The sequence below is a fragment of the Heliangelus exortis genome, chromosome 1 (genome assembly GCF_036169615.1).
Source record: "Heliangelus exortis chromosome 1, bHelExo1.hap1, whole genome shotgun sequence".
In the NCBI taxonomy this organism is placed as follows: domain Eukaryota; kingdom Metazoa; phylum Chordata; class Aves; order Apodiformes; family Trochilidae; genus Heliangelus; species Heliangelus exortis.
In genome coordinates, this window is record NC_092422.1 from 28,043,478 (window position 1) to 28,057,187 (window position 13,710).

At 36.8% G+C, this 13,710-nt stretch overlaps 1 protein-coding gene across 2 annotated transcripts in view; it reads right to left on the reverse strand.

The window, feature by feature from the left end:
* Positions 1–13,710, reverse strand: part of RB1 (RB transcriptional corepressor 1) — a 76,562-nt gene that overhangs the window by 51,081 nt on the left and 11,771 nt on the right. For both annotated transcript variants that reach the window (XM_071739274.1, XM_071739282.1), the window contains exons 5-11: positions 12,195–12,233; positions 11,478–11,545; positions 10,473–10,583; positions 8,357–8,505; positions 7,583–7,660; positions 4,759–4,868; positions 3,652–3,729 (exon numbers count right to left, since the gene is read on the reverse strand). In XM_071739274.1, coding sequence (XP_071595375.1) covers positions 3,652–3,729; positions 4,759–4,868; positions 7,583–7,660; positions 8,357–8,505; positions 10,473–10,583; positions 11,478–11,545; positions 12,195–12,233 — 633 coding nt within the window. The remainder of the gene's footprint in view (positions 1–3,651; positions 3,730–4,758; positions 4,869–7,582; positions 7,661–8,356; positions 8,506–10,472; positions 10,584–11,477; positions 11,546–12,194; positions 12,234–13,710) is intronic.

Genomic DNA, 13,710 nt, shown 5'->3' on the forward strand with positions numbered 1-13,710 from the left:
CTTATCCAATGAGTGATTCATTCATCAAATCCATATCATTCCACTTTAGAGATCACAATGTCAAGTGGAAAAGTGTCAAATGCTTTGCACAGGTCCAGGTAGATGACATCTGTTGTTCTGCCTTTGTCCCTTGAGGCTGTGACCCCATTGTAAAAGGCCACCAAATTAGTCAGGCAGGACTTGCCCTTAGTGAAGCCGTGTTGGCTGTCACCAACCACCCCTTTGTTATCTGCTTGCCTTAGCAGAGCCTTCACGAGGATCTGCTCCATGATCTTGCAGGCATAGAGGTGAGACTGGCTGGCCTGGAGTTCCCTGGGTCTTCTTTTTTTCCTTTTTTTTTTTTTTAATGGGGGTTGTTTCCCCTTTTCCAGTCAGCAGGAATTTCACCAGACTTTTTGATTACAATGGACAGTGGCTTTGCAACATCATCTGTTCTTTCAGGAGCTGTGTGTAAATCCCATAAGGTCACATAGATTTTTCACCTTCAGGTTCTTTAGGTGGTGTCAAACCTGCTCTTCATCTACAGTGGGAGAATCTTCCTTTTCCCAGTCCCTGCCTTTGGCTTCTGCAACATGGAGAGTGTGACCAGAGTCCTTGCCAGTGAAGACAGAGCCAAAGTAGCCACTGAGTACCTCAGCCTTCTCTACATCTTGCATGACCAAGCTTTCCCATTTACTTCTGGAGCGGGACCACGTTTTTCTCTTATCATTGACATACCTATAGAATTTTTCCTGTTGTCCTTAAACCCCCTTGCCATATCCAATTCTCTCTGTGTTTTTGCTTTCCTAACCTGATCTCTTGCTTCTCTGACTACTTCTCTGTAGTTGTGCCAGGGTATCTGTCCTTGCTTCCATCCTCTGTAAACTTTGGTTTTAATCTGAAGTGTGTCAAGGAGTTCCTTGCTCATCCACACCAGCCTCTCAGCACTCCTGCCTGCCTTCCTCTTCACTGGGACACAATGGTCCTGGGCTTGTAGGATGTGATCCTTGAATATGAACCAGCTTTTCTGGGCTCCTTTCCCATCCAGGACTTTTTCCCATTCTACCCTACTAAGCTCATATCCCTCAGAAACTAAGTGGGGAGAGAAGAAAAATATGTTCAATCACTATAACTGTAGCAGTGCAAATCTACTTTTTAGAAGGTTTTGGTAAAATCACTTCTACCAAAACTCTAGTAGTAATAAGGAGGCAGTGGAAAAACCTAAAATGAAAACACATTTCACTCCCATTATGTTCTGATCCAGTAATTAGCCATTTTATCTATTGTTTTCTATATAAATTATGAGATACATATCCACTGATTATTATTATTAGATTCTCACCAATTTCAGGGGGCTTTAGAGCAGATCCTAAGTATCTAGATCCCTGAAGAAGACACTATAAGAAGAGTCAAATAATAATAAGTACGGTGCTTTCAAGAGAACCTGTAAGGAATTCTATTTAATGCAGGGAGAGTTAATGATCCACTTTCCACTCTATGCTGGTTATCAAAGGTTCACTGCCATCTAGTGACAGTTCTGTGGCTTAAGAAACAGTTACTGCTGGTGTGTAAGCCTTCACCTAAACTGTCTCAAACTGCATCAGTTTTGGAGAACTCAAAGTCAAGCACAGGTGAAGAGAACCTAAACACCTCAATGGACCTCCTATCAAGATCAGAGTTGGCATAGCACATTTTGTATTTTTAACAATGTGGAAACTTAGTGGTCCTGGGCTTTCTTAATAAGACTTGCATGTCTAGAACATAACAAAGCATCATTCACAGTGTTAGGGAGCTTTTTTAAACTTTTTTTTTTTTTTTTTACAGTATAACTGATAACTACAAGCTATCTGTATTCGTGAAAAAATTTATTTGTATTTAATGAGAAGGTCATTGGCAAAACTGCACGTTATCTAATGAATGCATCTAGTTCCTAATACCACACATAAGTCTGGGAACTAAAAGACAAAATTGTCTTTATAGTTAAGAAAACATCAACAACAGTTAAAGAAGCATAAGACCACTGAGGCAATCAAATAGACTTTTGTAGTCACAGGAGATTTGAAGTTTTTTTATATACATATTAATATCTGTTTCAGCTGCATATTTCTTTTTATGACAAAGCTTTTCAGAACCTTACTGCTCTGTTGGCTAGAAAACAATTAGTTTCTGCAGATGGCATTTAGTACATTTATGGACACAAAAGCCCAGAGTCTAATTCATTCTTTGACAACCAGATCAACACTGTAGCAGTACTTTAAAAAAAAAATATACTCATCAGAGAAAACTAAAGTAATAATTAAGGGTAAAATATTTTAACTTTTCTCATCTCTGCAGCATGCTAAAATTAAATGAGTTTACACAGCAAGCATGGAACAAGAATACTGTCCCATTTTATTAGACCTGACAGCCTAAGTATGACTGCCCAAACAAACATAGCATGTGGACATGGCACTGCAGTGACACAGCAGGCTGGTTCTTGAGTACCATTGGGCAAAAAAGGCTGCTTTTGCCAAAAAACTGTGGCACACAGAAAAAAACCTTGCAAATGCTTTTTCCTTTGGTTAACTGAATTCAAGCTTCCAAGTTTTCTGCATTTGACTACACATCAGTCCCCAATTAATACCACATTTCTATCACAGAATTGCCACATTGGAAAAGACCTCTAAGATCACTGTGTCCAACATCCCCTCCAATAAAATACATACATCAATCTGTATCGCTCACTAGAGCATGTCCTGAAGTGCCTCATCTACACAGCTTTTAAGTACCTCCAGGGATTGTGACCCTACCACCTCCCTGGGCAGCCCATTCCAACCTCTGACTACTCACTCAGTAAAGAATTTCTTCCTCAGATCTAGTCTAAACCTCCCCTCGTGCAACCTCAGGCCATTCCCTCTAGTCCTATCCTTGTTCACTTCAGAGAAGAGGACAGCACCCACCTCCCTACAACCTCCTTTCAGGTAGCTGTAACCAGAGCAATAAGGTCTCCTCTCAGCCTCCTCTTCTCCAAACTAAACATTCCCCATTCCCTCAGTCTCTCCTCAGAGAGCTTGTTTCTCCAGACCCTCCATCAGCTCGGTTGTCCTTCTCTGAACTCGCTCCAGCACCTCAGTGTCTCTCTTGCAGACAGGGCCCAGAACTGCACACAGTACTCAAGGTGCAGCCTCACCAGTGCTGAGTACAGGACCACGATGGTATCACAACTGTCCCTTTTCCTAATAGGCCAAAATAGGTTGAAATGTTCACCTTCCCAATACAGAAAAAAAAATAACAATAAGAAAAAAAACATGGTAGAAAAAACACTTGTGCATATTCTATTTGCTATCAGTACAGGAAGACAGAAGATAGAGTAAAGATGGGAAGAGGGAAGTATAGCAGACAGAATTACTACCATGGAAATATAAAGTTGCATTTTCACAAGAACAAAGTCTGTAGTCTCTTACAGACGTCTCGCACTTCTTAAGGCAAGTCAGTAAAAAGCTTTTTCTGTTTTTCAACAACTTCACTGGGAACTCAGGGCACTTAGAAGCCCTAAGTACATGCTCACTGGCTTATTAGTTATCAGAACTACATTCTGTTTTATGAACAACAAAAGAGTTGCTTTAAAGTTAAAGCAACTACTCTAAAGATGAATATTTCTAGTTAGGATATGAAACAGAAAAATGCTCATACCGGACAGGCGTCTGTGGAAGTATAAGATTAATTTCCTCATCTGGATTGTTTTTTAGTGGTGTCCTCTCCAACTGTGAGCTACAGAAATCGAAAACAAACTTATGAAGTACTAATGTATTTCAAAAAAGAATGTTTTCTATAAAGACTTAATGATCTGCAGGGAAAAAAAACAACTATGGAACAGACTTTTTTAAAAATTTCTAGACATCCAACCACTACAGTTGTTAGAACAATGTAACCTAAATCCCCAAGCAGATCTGCTTTGAGCAGGATGTTGGAACAGATGACCTCCAATCTGTCCTTTCACACTCATTTTTTTTTCTAGAATTCTATTTATAGAAACCTAATTAGACATACAGCTGGGTATGAGCTCCATTTCCACGCAATTTTAAACTTAAGCATTTTTCTGCCACAGACTTGCACTGTGATCTCACATTAAGTAAGGCTGTGAAAATGTTGAATTGCCAGGAATTTTAGAGTATGACAGAAAGAATTCAAATATATCTGTATTACAGAACAGCACCAGAGAATGTGCCTGAGCACTGGCAGCTGCTTATTTTGCTAAACCATCCATGGTTTATTTCTGTTACCATTCCCCAAACATTTTGTGGGTACAGGTCATAATGGCCTATAGGCCATAATCAAGAATTGCCTGAGGACCACTTCCAGCAGGCAGCTTCCAAATGCCACCAGCTTTTTATAGAAAGGAGGAGCTAGACAGAAAAGACCCAAGCCACTCCATGCCAGCTGGCCTCAGAGGAATACCACCACCTTGGCCATATCTAATCAAGTGGCATAATATGGCCTCAGCCTCCTCCTCATGAGCTGTCAGCTTTTCCTGGACAGCAGAGGTTTGCACAGAGTGAGAACTAGAGTAGAGCTTCCAAATACTTTTTGGTAGAGTCACAATCATATTTTCTAATTACTTAAACTGCAACATAAAACAAGGCTGGGATTGCCAGAATTATCTTAATTAAACTACAAACCTAGGAGGTCAACAGGATACAGTAAACCCCATTTAGAACATGCAGCAGGGGGGCAAAGGCAGAAATCAATACATGTTCACATTTTCTTTTGTAAAATTAAAGTAGTAAATGGAAAGATTACCAGGCTATAACATCAGGCTGTAGAGTTTCATCATGATCCAGAAATAATCTTGCATCTATGTCTTTGTTTTTGTAATAGAGCTCTTCATACTGTTTCGACAGAACTTCAACCTCAAAAAAAACATTGAAAAAAACCTTTTATTTTACAGGACTAAGTCTGAAAATTTACTGAGTGACAGAAGCTAGTCCTACCAAGTGAATACAATGCTTAAATGCTAAGAAAATTGCCTTGGAGCTCCCAAAGTCATATCTTACACAAATAGCTGAAATATCCCCAGAGAAATAACCCTTCTCATGCACAAGCTTTTAGAAGAGAAAAAAATTAAAAATTATGAGAATTTCAAAAAAAAAAAACAAAAAACCAAAAAAACCAGCTTAGGTTTTGACACTGTAAAAGAGCTAAAAATACCTGGAACAAGAGAAATAGAACTGCAAAGATGTGCAGAGTGGACTGACAAGAACATTATGATGTTCCATGTGGACAAGTATAAGGTGTGGCACCTGGGAAAATGGGACCCAAGAGTGCAGCACAGAATGGGATCCACCTGGATGGGGAGTAGCTTTCTGGAAAGGGACCTAGAAATCGTGGTGGACAATAAGCTCAATATGAGTGAACAGTATGCTGCAGCATCAAAGAAAGCCAACATTAATGCTGAGTTGCATCAAAGACATCACCAGCAAAGATAAAGATGTCATCATCCCACTCTGCTCAGCACTTGTCAGGCCACATGTGGAACACCGAATTCAGTTCTGGTCCCCAGCATACAAAAAAGACATGGACAGGCTGGAAAGAGTCCAGAGAAGAGCTGGGTCAAAGGACTAGGAAGCCTGCCATATGAGGAAAGGCTGAAAGAACTAGGTTTGTTCAGCCTGGAAGGCCTAGGGGAGGTCTTGTTGCCATGTTCCAGTACTTAAAGGGTGGCTACCAAGAACATGGAGACTCCCTTTTTATAAGGAGTCACATGTTTGTTTTATTTTGAGTGACTGACTAGTTGGAAGTCTGGAATTTTTTTTTATCAGGGCCAGATACTAGCCTCAACTTCAAATTTGCTGCTGTGCTCCTGCATAAGTAGGCAGGCACTTCAACTATCTGTTCCTTGAGTCCCTATACATACTACATGACACTGTGCTCAAGCAAACTCCTGCCATACAGACAGCAGTGCACATGAAACCTAATTAGTCCCCTCTTAGTCCCAAGAAAAAGCAAGCTCTAAATATCTCCTACACAGCCTTGCTCCTCATCTTCTCCATTTAGCTTCACCAAAGGACTTTGCTCTGAACTGATCTCACAGTGAAAACTTTGATATTAGGACTCCTAAATCAAAGATTATCTTAGATTCCTAACACTGCTTTATTTGTTCTTTATTTGTTTTGTTTTAAAAGTTCATTATCCTTTCATTATCATCCTAAAGGCTTATGTGTTCTTTTTGTCTAAAATATTTCAGTATTTCATAAACTTCTAGAAACTTTGGATTCTCACTTCAAAAACCACCAGTTCTTAAAGGAAACAGCTGCACTAGGCTAACTCGGAAGAAAACTTCAGCAAAAATAAGAGTTGTGAATCAATCTACTCATCAGCCCATAACACCTGACTGTCAAACAGTGAAGGCAAATTAAATACCAGCAATAAAGCTCAGAAGTTTTTCTTGTTTTGGAAACAATATTAAAATTTATATAATTCCTCACTGGTTTTTCATGAAAATTTTCAATGTCTCATGTTACTAGATATTCTATTGATGATCTCAGCCTCTGCCTGATGGTTAGATGAATTACAGGCATGAGCAGAGTACCTCTGAAATACAGCTGTAACTTTCTGCTTTGTTTTAAAACATCCCCCCAGGCACTCAAGTTCTAGGAGCAAGGACCATGTGACTGGATATGTCTTCAATTTTCACCAGAAGAGTCTTTGGTCATTTTGATTCTATACTTAAATTGAGTAGCCTTGGGCACAAATCCTCAATGATTTGAGAAGTGAAACAACCATTGCCTAGCATTGCATACAGGGCCTCCCAGCTACATATAAGCATAATTTAAAGACTCTAAACAGACTGCTGATACCCTGAAATTCATTTTGGAAGAGATTAATATCTTTAGTGGATCTTTTCTGTTGTCCCCTACCCAGTATACTATGAAGCTGAACACAATAGGTTCTTGGCTGAATCTTCCAAGCCTTCAGTCTGATAAGCTACAGAGCTGCTTATTTTCAGGTTACCACATTTCTTGGTGACATCCAGCTAAACCTACTCTCTTAAGAATGATGGATCTAACTACACTGCAAGAAATTACCTACTAAGGCACACTCTTCCATGAAATTGCACAGAGGTGACCTGCTGCATCCAGGCTACAACTCAAGTAAGATGAAAGTACTTCTGCATGGACGTACCAGCCCAAACTGCCAGTTGCAAAACCCAGCCTAAACCTTTGGGTATCTCTCTAACATGACTACAGTGACATCTCATTTGAATTAGGGTGTGCATAATAAGACTGTATGCATTTACAGACTGAGTTCAGAGACCTGGTATTGTAATAGTTGTATTTTAGATTATGAGCTTCAGTAAGATCATGGATATGCAATTCTTATGCCACGCTTTGCTTTGAGCAAAAGTACTGATTCAGCCTGAGGAAATTAATTCATTAAATTCAGCTGTAAAAGCTAAAAATGCTCCATGAACAGTGGAATCCCTGCTAAGCCACATTCCTGAAAAAAAAAGATGCATTTTGCACTTTCTTTTAGAAGAACCTATTGGATTTTCATTAACGTATAAAAATAATTTTAAGTAACTTGGCATGAAGTAAAGTACTGGTGTTGAACTGTCTTAAATTACCTCTGGTAGTCCATTTGAAGCTACAATACCAACAGAATTCAAGAAAGGAATAAAGCTTGTGAAATATACATTTTTGACCTAAAAAAAAGAAAAAAAAACGTAGCATTAGCAAAATACACAGACATGCATACACTTTTCACATCTCAACCAAGATACTAGATTAGACACTTCTGTAATGCATTGTTTTGTTTTCAATAAAGCAAAATTTAAATTGCCTGTATATCCATAATGTAGTGATATGCAAGCATGCAGCACACAACCCATTGCTGAAACATTAAATGACTAAAGTGGGAAGAACAGCACTCTTCCCAGCCCTCTTCTATTTCCATCATCTGCTTGGGTATGGAAAAAAAAATAAAGTCCCTTTTTAGAAAAGCAATAGATTTATCAGCAAAGGAAAAGGGGAATGCAATTTTCTATGGGCTTGTGGTGTAAATTTTCTAATTGTGGGATGAAACTGTGAAATCAGATCACAAATCCACACACCACAGGCTGTAGCAGCACAGAACTCCATACTGCATTCTTTACAGTTCAGTTTCCCTGACAAAGTTAACACTCACACTAAAGGGATTAGGTTTTGCTGTGGGTTGTTTTGGTTTTTTTTAAACTACCTACTAGAGAAACTACAGAACGGTAAAAAAAACCTCCATTACTGAACTTGAGGGAATAGTTAAGCAAGCACAACTACTGAGGTTTAAGACTAATATAAATAAATGCATATTCCAGACAGGGCATAGCAGTACAATCTATCAGACCTTAAAACACAGGCATTACCTCATCTAAATTACAATCATGCTCTTTACAAAGGACTTCAATAACTTTTGTATCAGTATCAATCTGCTTTGCAGTACGTGTATTCCTGTTCTGACCTCTTCTTGGAGTTCGAGCTGAACCATTAACAGCCACTGCAGTCACAGCAGACTCTGGAAAGACAGGGAGAACAACAACAAGGTTAGTCTTAAGAAAGAAGAGATTTGCATTTTTAAGCCTAAAGAGAATAAAATTTTTGCATGATTTTTCAGATCCTCCTCTTAAATATTTTCCTTTTCATCTGTCTAGCTGGCTAACAGAAAATATCGTTACAGGAAACACATACAAAAAGAAAACTAATTTTTAAATTCCTGTATCAGTATGTGGACTTTTTGCTTTTTAAAAGCAAGAAACACAACATAATAGCACTTTCTGTATGGAGCACTGAATATGAATAGGTTTTACAATGGTAGGAAAGCCTTATCTTCTCACAATTGAGTAACTTGTTTTCCTATTTTTACAGAAATGTGAAGCAAGGAGCTAAAAGAATAACATCACTCTGTATATGTGAAGGATAATGCAGTTACACAAGGCATACATGGTGATGGGAACCTGGAATACAGTTCTGCTGGGTATTCCTCCTTTCCTCAAATACTTCCAGGCAACAAATATGAAAAAAAGATAATTCATCTGGAAAAATATGTCAGAACCCCTTAATTCAGTGTGGTAAAAATGTTCTATTTTGTTACACTTTAAAGAAGATGGTTTCAATACTGTCAGACTGAAATGTAAACTATATTAACACGTGTTAATACCATTACATATTGTTGGTTTTAAAGCTGATACTCTTATCAACATGCTGTTCTTATTTGTAAATTCATCTGTATTTGATAACTTCTGAGAAAATCTGACAAACTACATAAGCCATTCTGGTGGTTGCATCTTAATCCCTTCAGCCTTAGCCAGATCATAAAGCATGACATCATTTAGCAGAGTATTTGTTGTCTTGGTCACAAGGATTTGAACAATACATTGTGTTATTTGATAAAAGAATGAAGTGCTGTCTAACAGTTTAAACAGCACCTGCACACACCAAACAACAGCTTCATGTTAGAATTTTAACACTTATGATAACAACTGCCATATTTGCAATTTAATCTGAAGCAGCAGCATTTCTTTCCAAGATACAGTGCACAGAATCAAACTGCTTCTAACAATGCGCTCCCAGCCTCTATAGGTTCACTAAAAAAAACAACAAACTGGGAATAGAGTTCAAAAACAGGTTGCTCCAGTTCAGTGTTCTTTGAAAAAGATGTCCATTTAAATCAAATATGGCTGTACATGATCTGAAGCAAGCAGTAGCATATGTCTGTCCTACAAAACAGACAAATTTAAATTGAAAATAGCACTGAAGTAGGACAGAGAATTCCCTGCAGCAAGCCCAATCTTTCCCACTCTCTCTTTGCATTGGCATTAGAATAAAAGTTAATAAGTTTTGGTGTTATTTGTTCTTACCTGCAACAAATAATTACATAGGTCAGATAAGTATCTTCCAAAATATGGAATTTAAAGAATACAGCAGCGAATGCACCATATACTCTATCACAGTGTAAGCCAAGTGGGTATTTAATTGTCAAACAAAGAAACAAAGTCTATAAATATTAGTATCACATCTAAGCCCAGAAGAAGACAAACCTAGTTAGAATCAAAAATTGTCTTCTATATACTGTGGTTTCAAATACTTCACTCTATCAATTCCATAGCTGATTCAACATATTCCATATTCAACAAAAATAGAATTCTGACTTTGAAAGTTAGCAATAATTGCTTGCTTTCTCTCCCTATTAAGTGAGATTATCCACGTACTGGGTATAAAAACTGAATGCACAAAGTTACTTCTGAAAATAAGTTCCTATAGTGAAGACACACTATATTTTTGCTTTTAAAAAAAAATTAAACTGCCACATTCAAGTAACTTAATTCAAGTTCACTATATCCAAACTAAAACATTAAAAAATCTATTATAATAAGCTTAGGAAGCATTATTATATTAATTATTAATGTTAGCGAGACTCTTAATATAATTTTAAACCCATTCAGGTTCTACTTAATGAACATAAAAATTAATTAATATCCTTACTGTATGGTTCCTTGAGCATAGCAGGAGGCGACAGTTTGATAAAATAATCCAAGACACATAGCAACAACTGGAAAGAAATCACTAGGTCATCTTCCACTTGCAACACTTTACCTGCAAACATTTAAAAAGTTAAAGAAAACCTTTGTGAGATGTTTGACTTAATTTTAGAAGTAATTTGGAAAAAAAAAAAAACAAGCTTTGAAAGTTCATTTAATAATACTTGACAATTACAATTCAGAATTCATACAGGATGCCAGTGTTCTTCAAAGGCTATTGATTTTAAAACTCATGATTCTAAAGAGGGTTATTGCTCTAGATCTAGCATACATATAAATACATTTATTGTGCAGAAAATTCCTACCTCTCAGTGCTCCTTCCTGATTTCTTTTTCATTTCACTATAGTGGAGTAACCATATTCAGTTACTATAATGTACAGACCATTTCACCTACATGTACCTCATTTCTGTGCAATTCCTCTTCACCTCCTTTTTGTGGTCTTACAATAGATTTGTGAAAGCTGCTAAGTATTCATGAAGCAGGAGTTGCTAGTATATAGTGAAGAGAAATTCAAAACATATGTATTTACAGTATATATATGTGTATTTTAAAAAATCTGCTAGTCTTTTCAGGTAATCATCCTTTCTTAAAATATTGGGAGACCATAAAGCAACTCAGAATAGACTCAAATACAGAATACCAACCTTTGAAATAAAAAAAGAAAAAAACCACACCAAAAAAACCCAAACCAACCAAAAAAAAAACTTAAAAAGCTTAAAAATATACAGATTTATATACAAGCAATACTAGTGAATAAAATAGCCAAATTGCACACAAATAAATATTACTGAATAGTTACAAAAGCCACACAGTCAAAACATTCCAGGCCTGTAATATGCATATTTGCTAAAAGGGTGCTTGTCTCATATAAACAAAAGAAAAAAGTAAACAAAAAAAAAAAATTAACTTCAACAATATTCATTAAAATAACTTTTAATCAATCTCACCTTTTGCCAGCAAAAAAGTAATCCAGTAATTTTTTAGGACTAATACAGAACTGAGTTCAGCAGAAATCCTGTAGACACACAAAACCAAAGACATCACATTAGCAGCTCTGTAATAATTTAAATTATAATTTCTGAAAACATTGTTCCATCTATGGAACACTTAGGACAACATGCAACTTCTTCCATATAGTTAATTAATTCATTCCATTTGCTATGTAATTACAGAGTACACATCTGAAAAAATCAAGTCTCTAAATAAATTCAAGAATCTGGAAATAGCTGTATCATCCATGGAAAAAAAAAATGAGTGTTGATAATTCACTTAACTGTTACAATCCATTTTCTCTCTTGTGCCTTCAACTAATGCCCTATTCTCCAGTCACAACATGACTGCAAGCTCACTTGGGAGCTGCTAAGGTATCCTTTCATCCACTCATTTGTAGCTCTGATTAGGAAGCACACCTTCCATATGGGCATTCCCACCATGCTGAGACATCCATCCTTAGCCTTAGGCAGCAACCCTCTATGGAAGAAGTGATCAAATATATACATGACTTCTGTAACTCTCATCATCTCACTGAAATTCTAAATCCCCTCTTAATCCAAATTAAACACGACATACTATGACTGAGGTTAATCTTAAGGCATAAAACATGTCAGAATTTAATCTTTTAACTCATTATCTTGACAAACGCTATTTAGGAAAGTCAAACTTACTCACTACTAGGTTGTTCCAGATAAATAAGGCCACAAGTCCTAGAAAATAAAAATATTTTATTTTTAAACACTTTCCTTAAAGCAAACTATGTAGTATCTTTGACTTCAATAAAGGAAAAAATATGCTAATTCACAAAATATTATTCTGACATTAAAAAATGCTGGCTCTTAGAGAGCAGATAAACAACAGACCAACTACAGCCCTGCCAGAGCTGAAATAATGCTGTTACTTACATGCTTATGTCAGAGCTCAAACAGCAAAACAATTTTAGTTTGGCATAATAACATTTGTTATTGTTTTCTTCCAGAAAGACAAGATTTGTGGCTTGTAAAACACAGCAAAGTATGTGCTACCACTGCACAGAGCACTCTATAAAAGGACATTTTAAAACCTTTACTATTTATTTCTGCAGTGCTGCTGCAAGCTCCGGAATGTAGTGTTGCTTCCTAATTATTCTAGGAACATGACATGTCAATAAATAAATTCAGTTTATTCAAAAACAAAACAGGAAAAAATCTTTCACATCCCGTTTAAAAAAAAACAAACTTACTGCAATTCACGTTGCAAAAAAGTAAGCAAGTGAAGAAGAGTTAGAGGGACAAAAAAGCAGAACGTGCCTGTGTAAATCTGCAATAACACTTTTATAGACCAGAAAAGACTTGCAATTACTAAAAGCAAATTATTACACAATTTCCAAAAACTTCATAGCTTTAAGGCAACTATAAACTTTATAAAATTACCGTGACATACACATTACCCAGGATAACCAGAAGTGTTAGTGACTGGACTTTGAAAAGGCAAATAAAACTTGTGTTTATGCCTTGATTCTATAAATTACCAAGGAATGACCAGCTACCCCTTTCAAGGGTCATTTAAGGTATATTTGAGAGTCTCCTGTGGTTTGGGAGGCAAAATGTTACAGCCACTCAAAACGCCTGTAGGTGAAAAATACCACAGCATTCTGAAGCAACGGTATCAAATGGAAACATTATGGAATGATGCATCCATGTTTAATAAAATGAAGCAGTTGCTACTGGTATGTGCAGCATAGAATTTCACAGAGCAATTCAAAATTAACTCAGAGGATATTACATCTTGCCAATATGCATCTATGCTAGCACATACTAGCCTGTAAAACGATCTAAAGCCTTCTCTGGCTTCACACTAAAACAGAGAGTGCAGCAAATTACCACCTTGGAGTAACAGCAACTCAAAAAAGCATCTATTTGACAGTCTCCTGATTTTCAAGTTACACACAGTAAGCTCTTAGAACTCTGCCATTAGCACACTCATTTTTTTCTGTACACAGAGAATGTCCTTTGGTTTTTTTTTTGTACGGTCAGCTAAACCACTTGGGAAATTTACCTTGATTACAAGTGAGAATTATTAATAATGTAAGCTTTGCAATACCCTTTGACACTGGAACAAGCAGCCTTCAGTTCCAGATCTGGTAGAGAGAATCTATCTTACTTGTGCTTTTTTCTTTTTCTTTTTTTTTTTTTTTCTCTTTTTTTT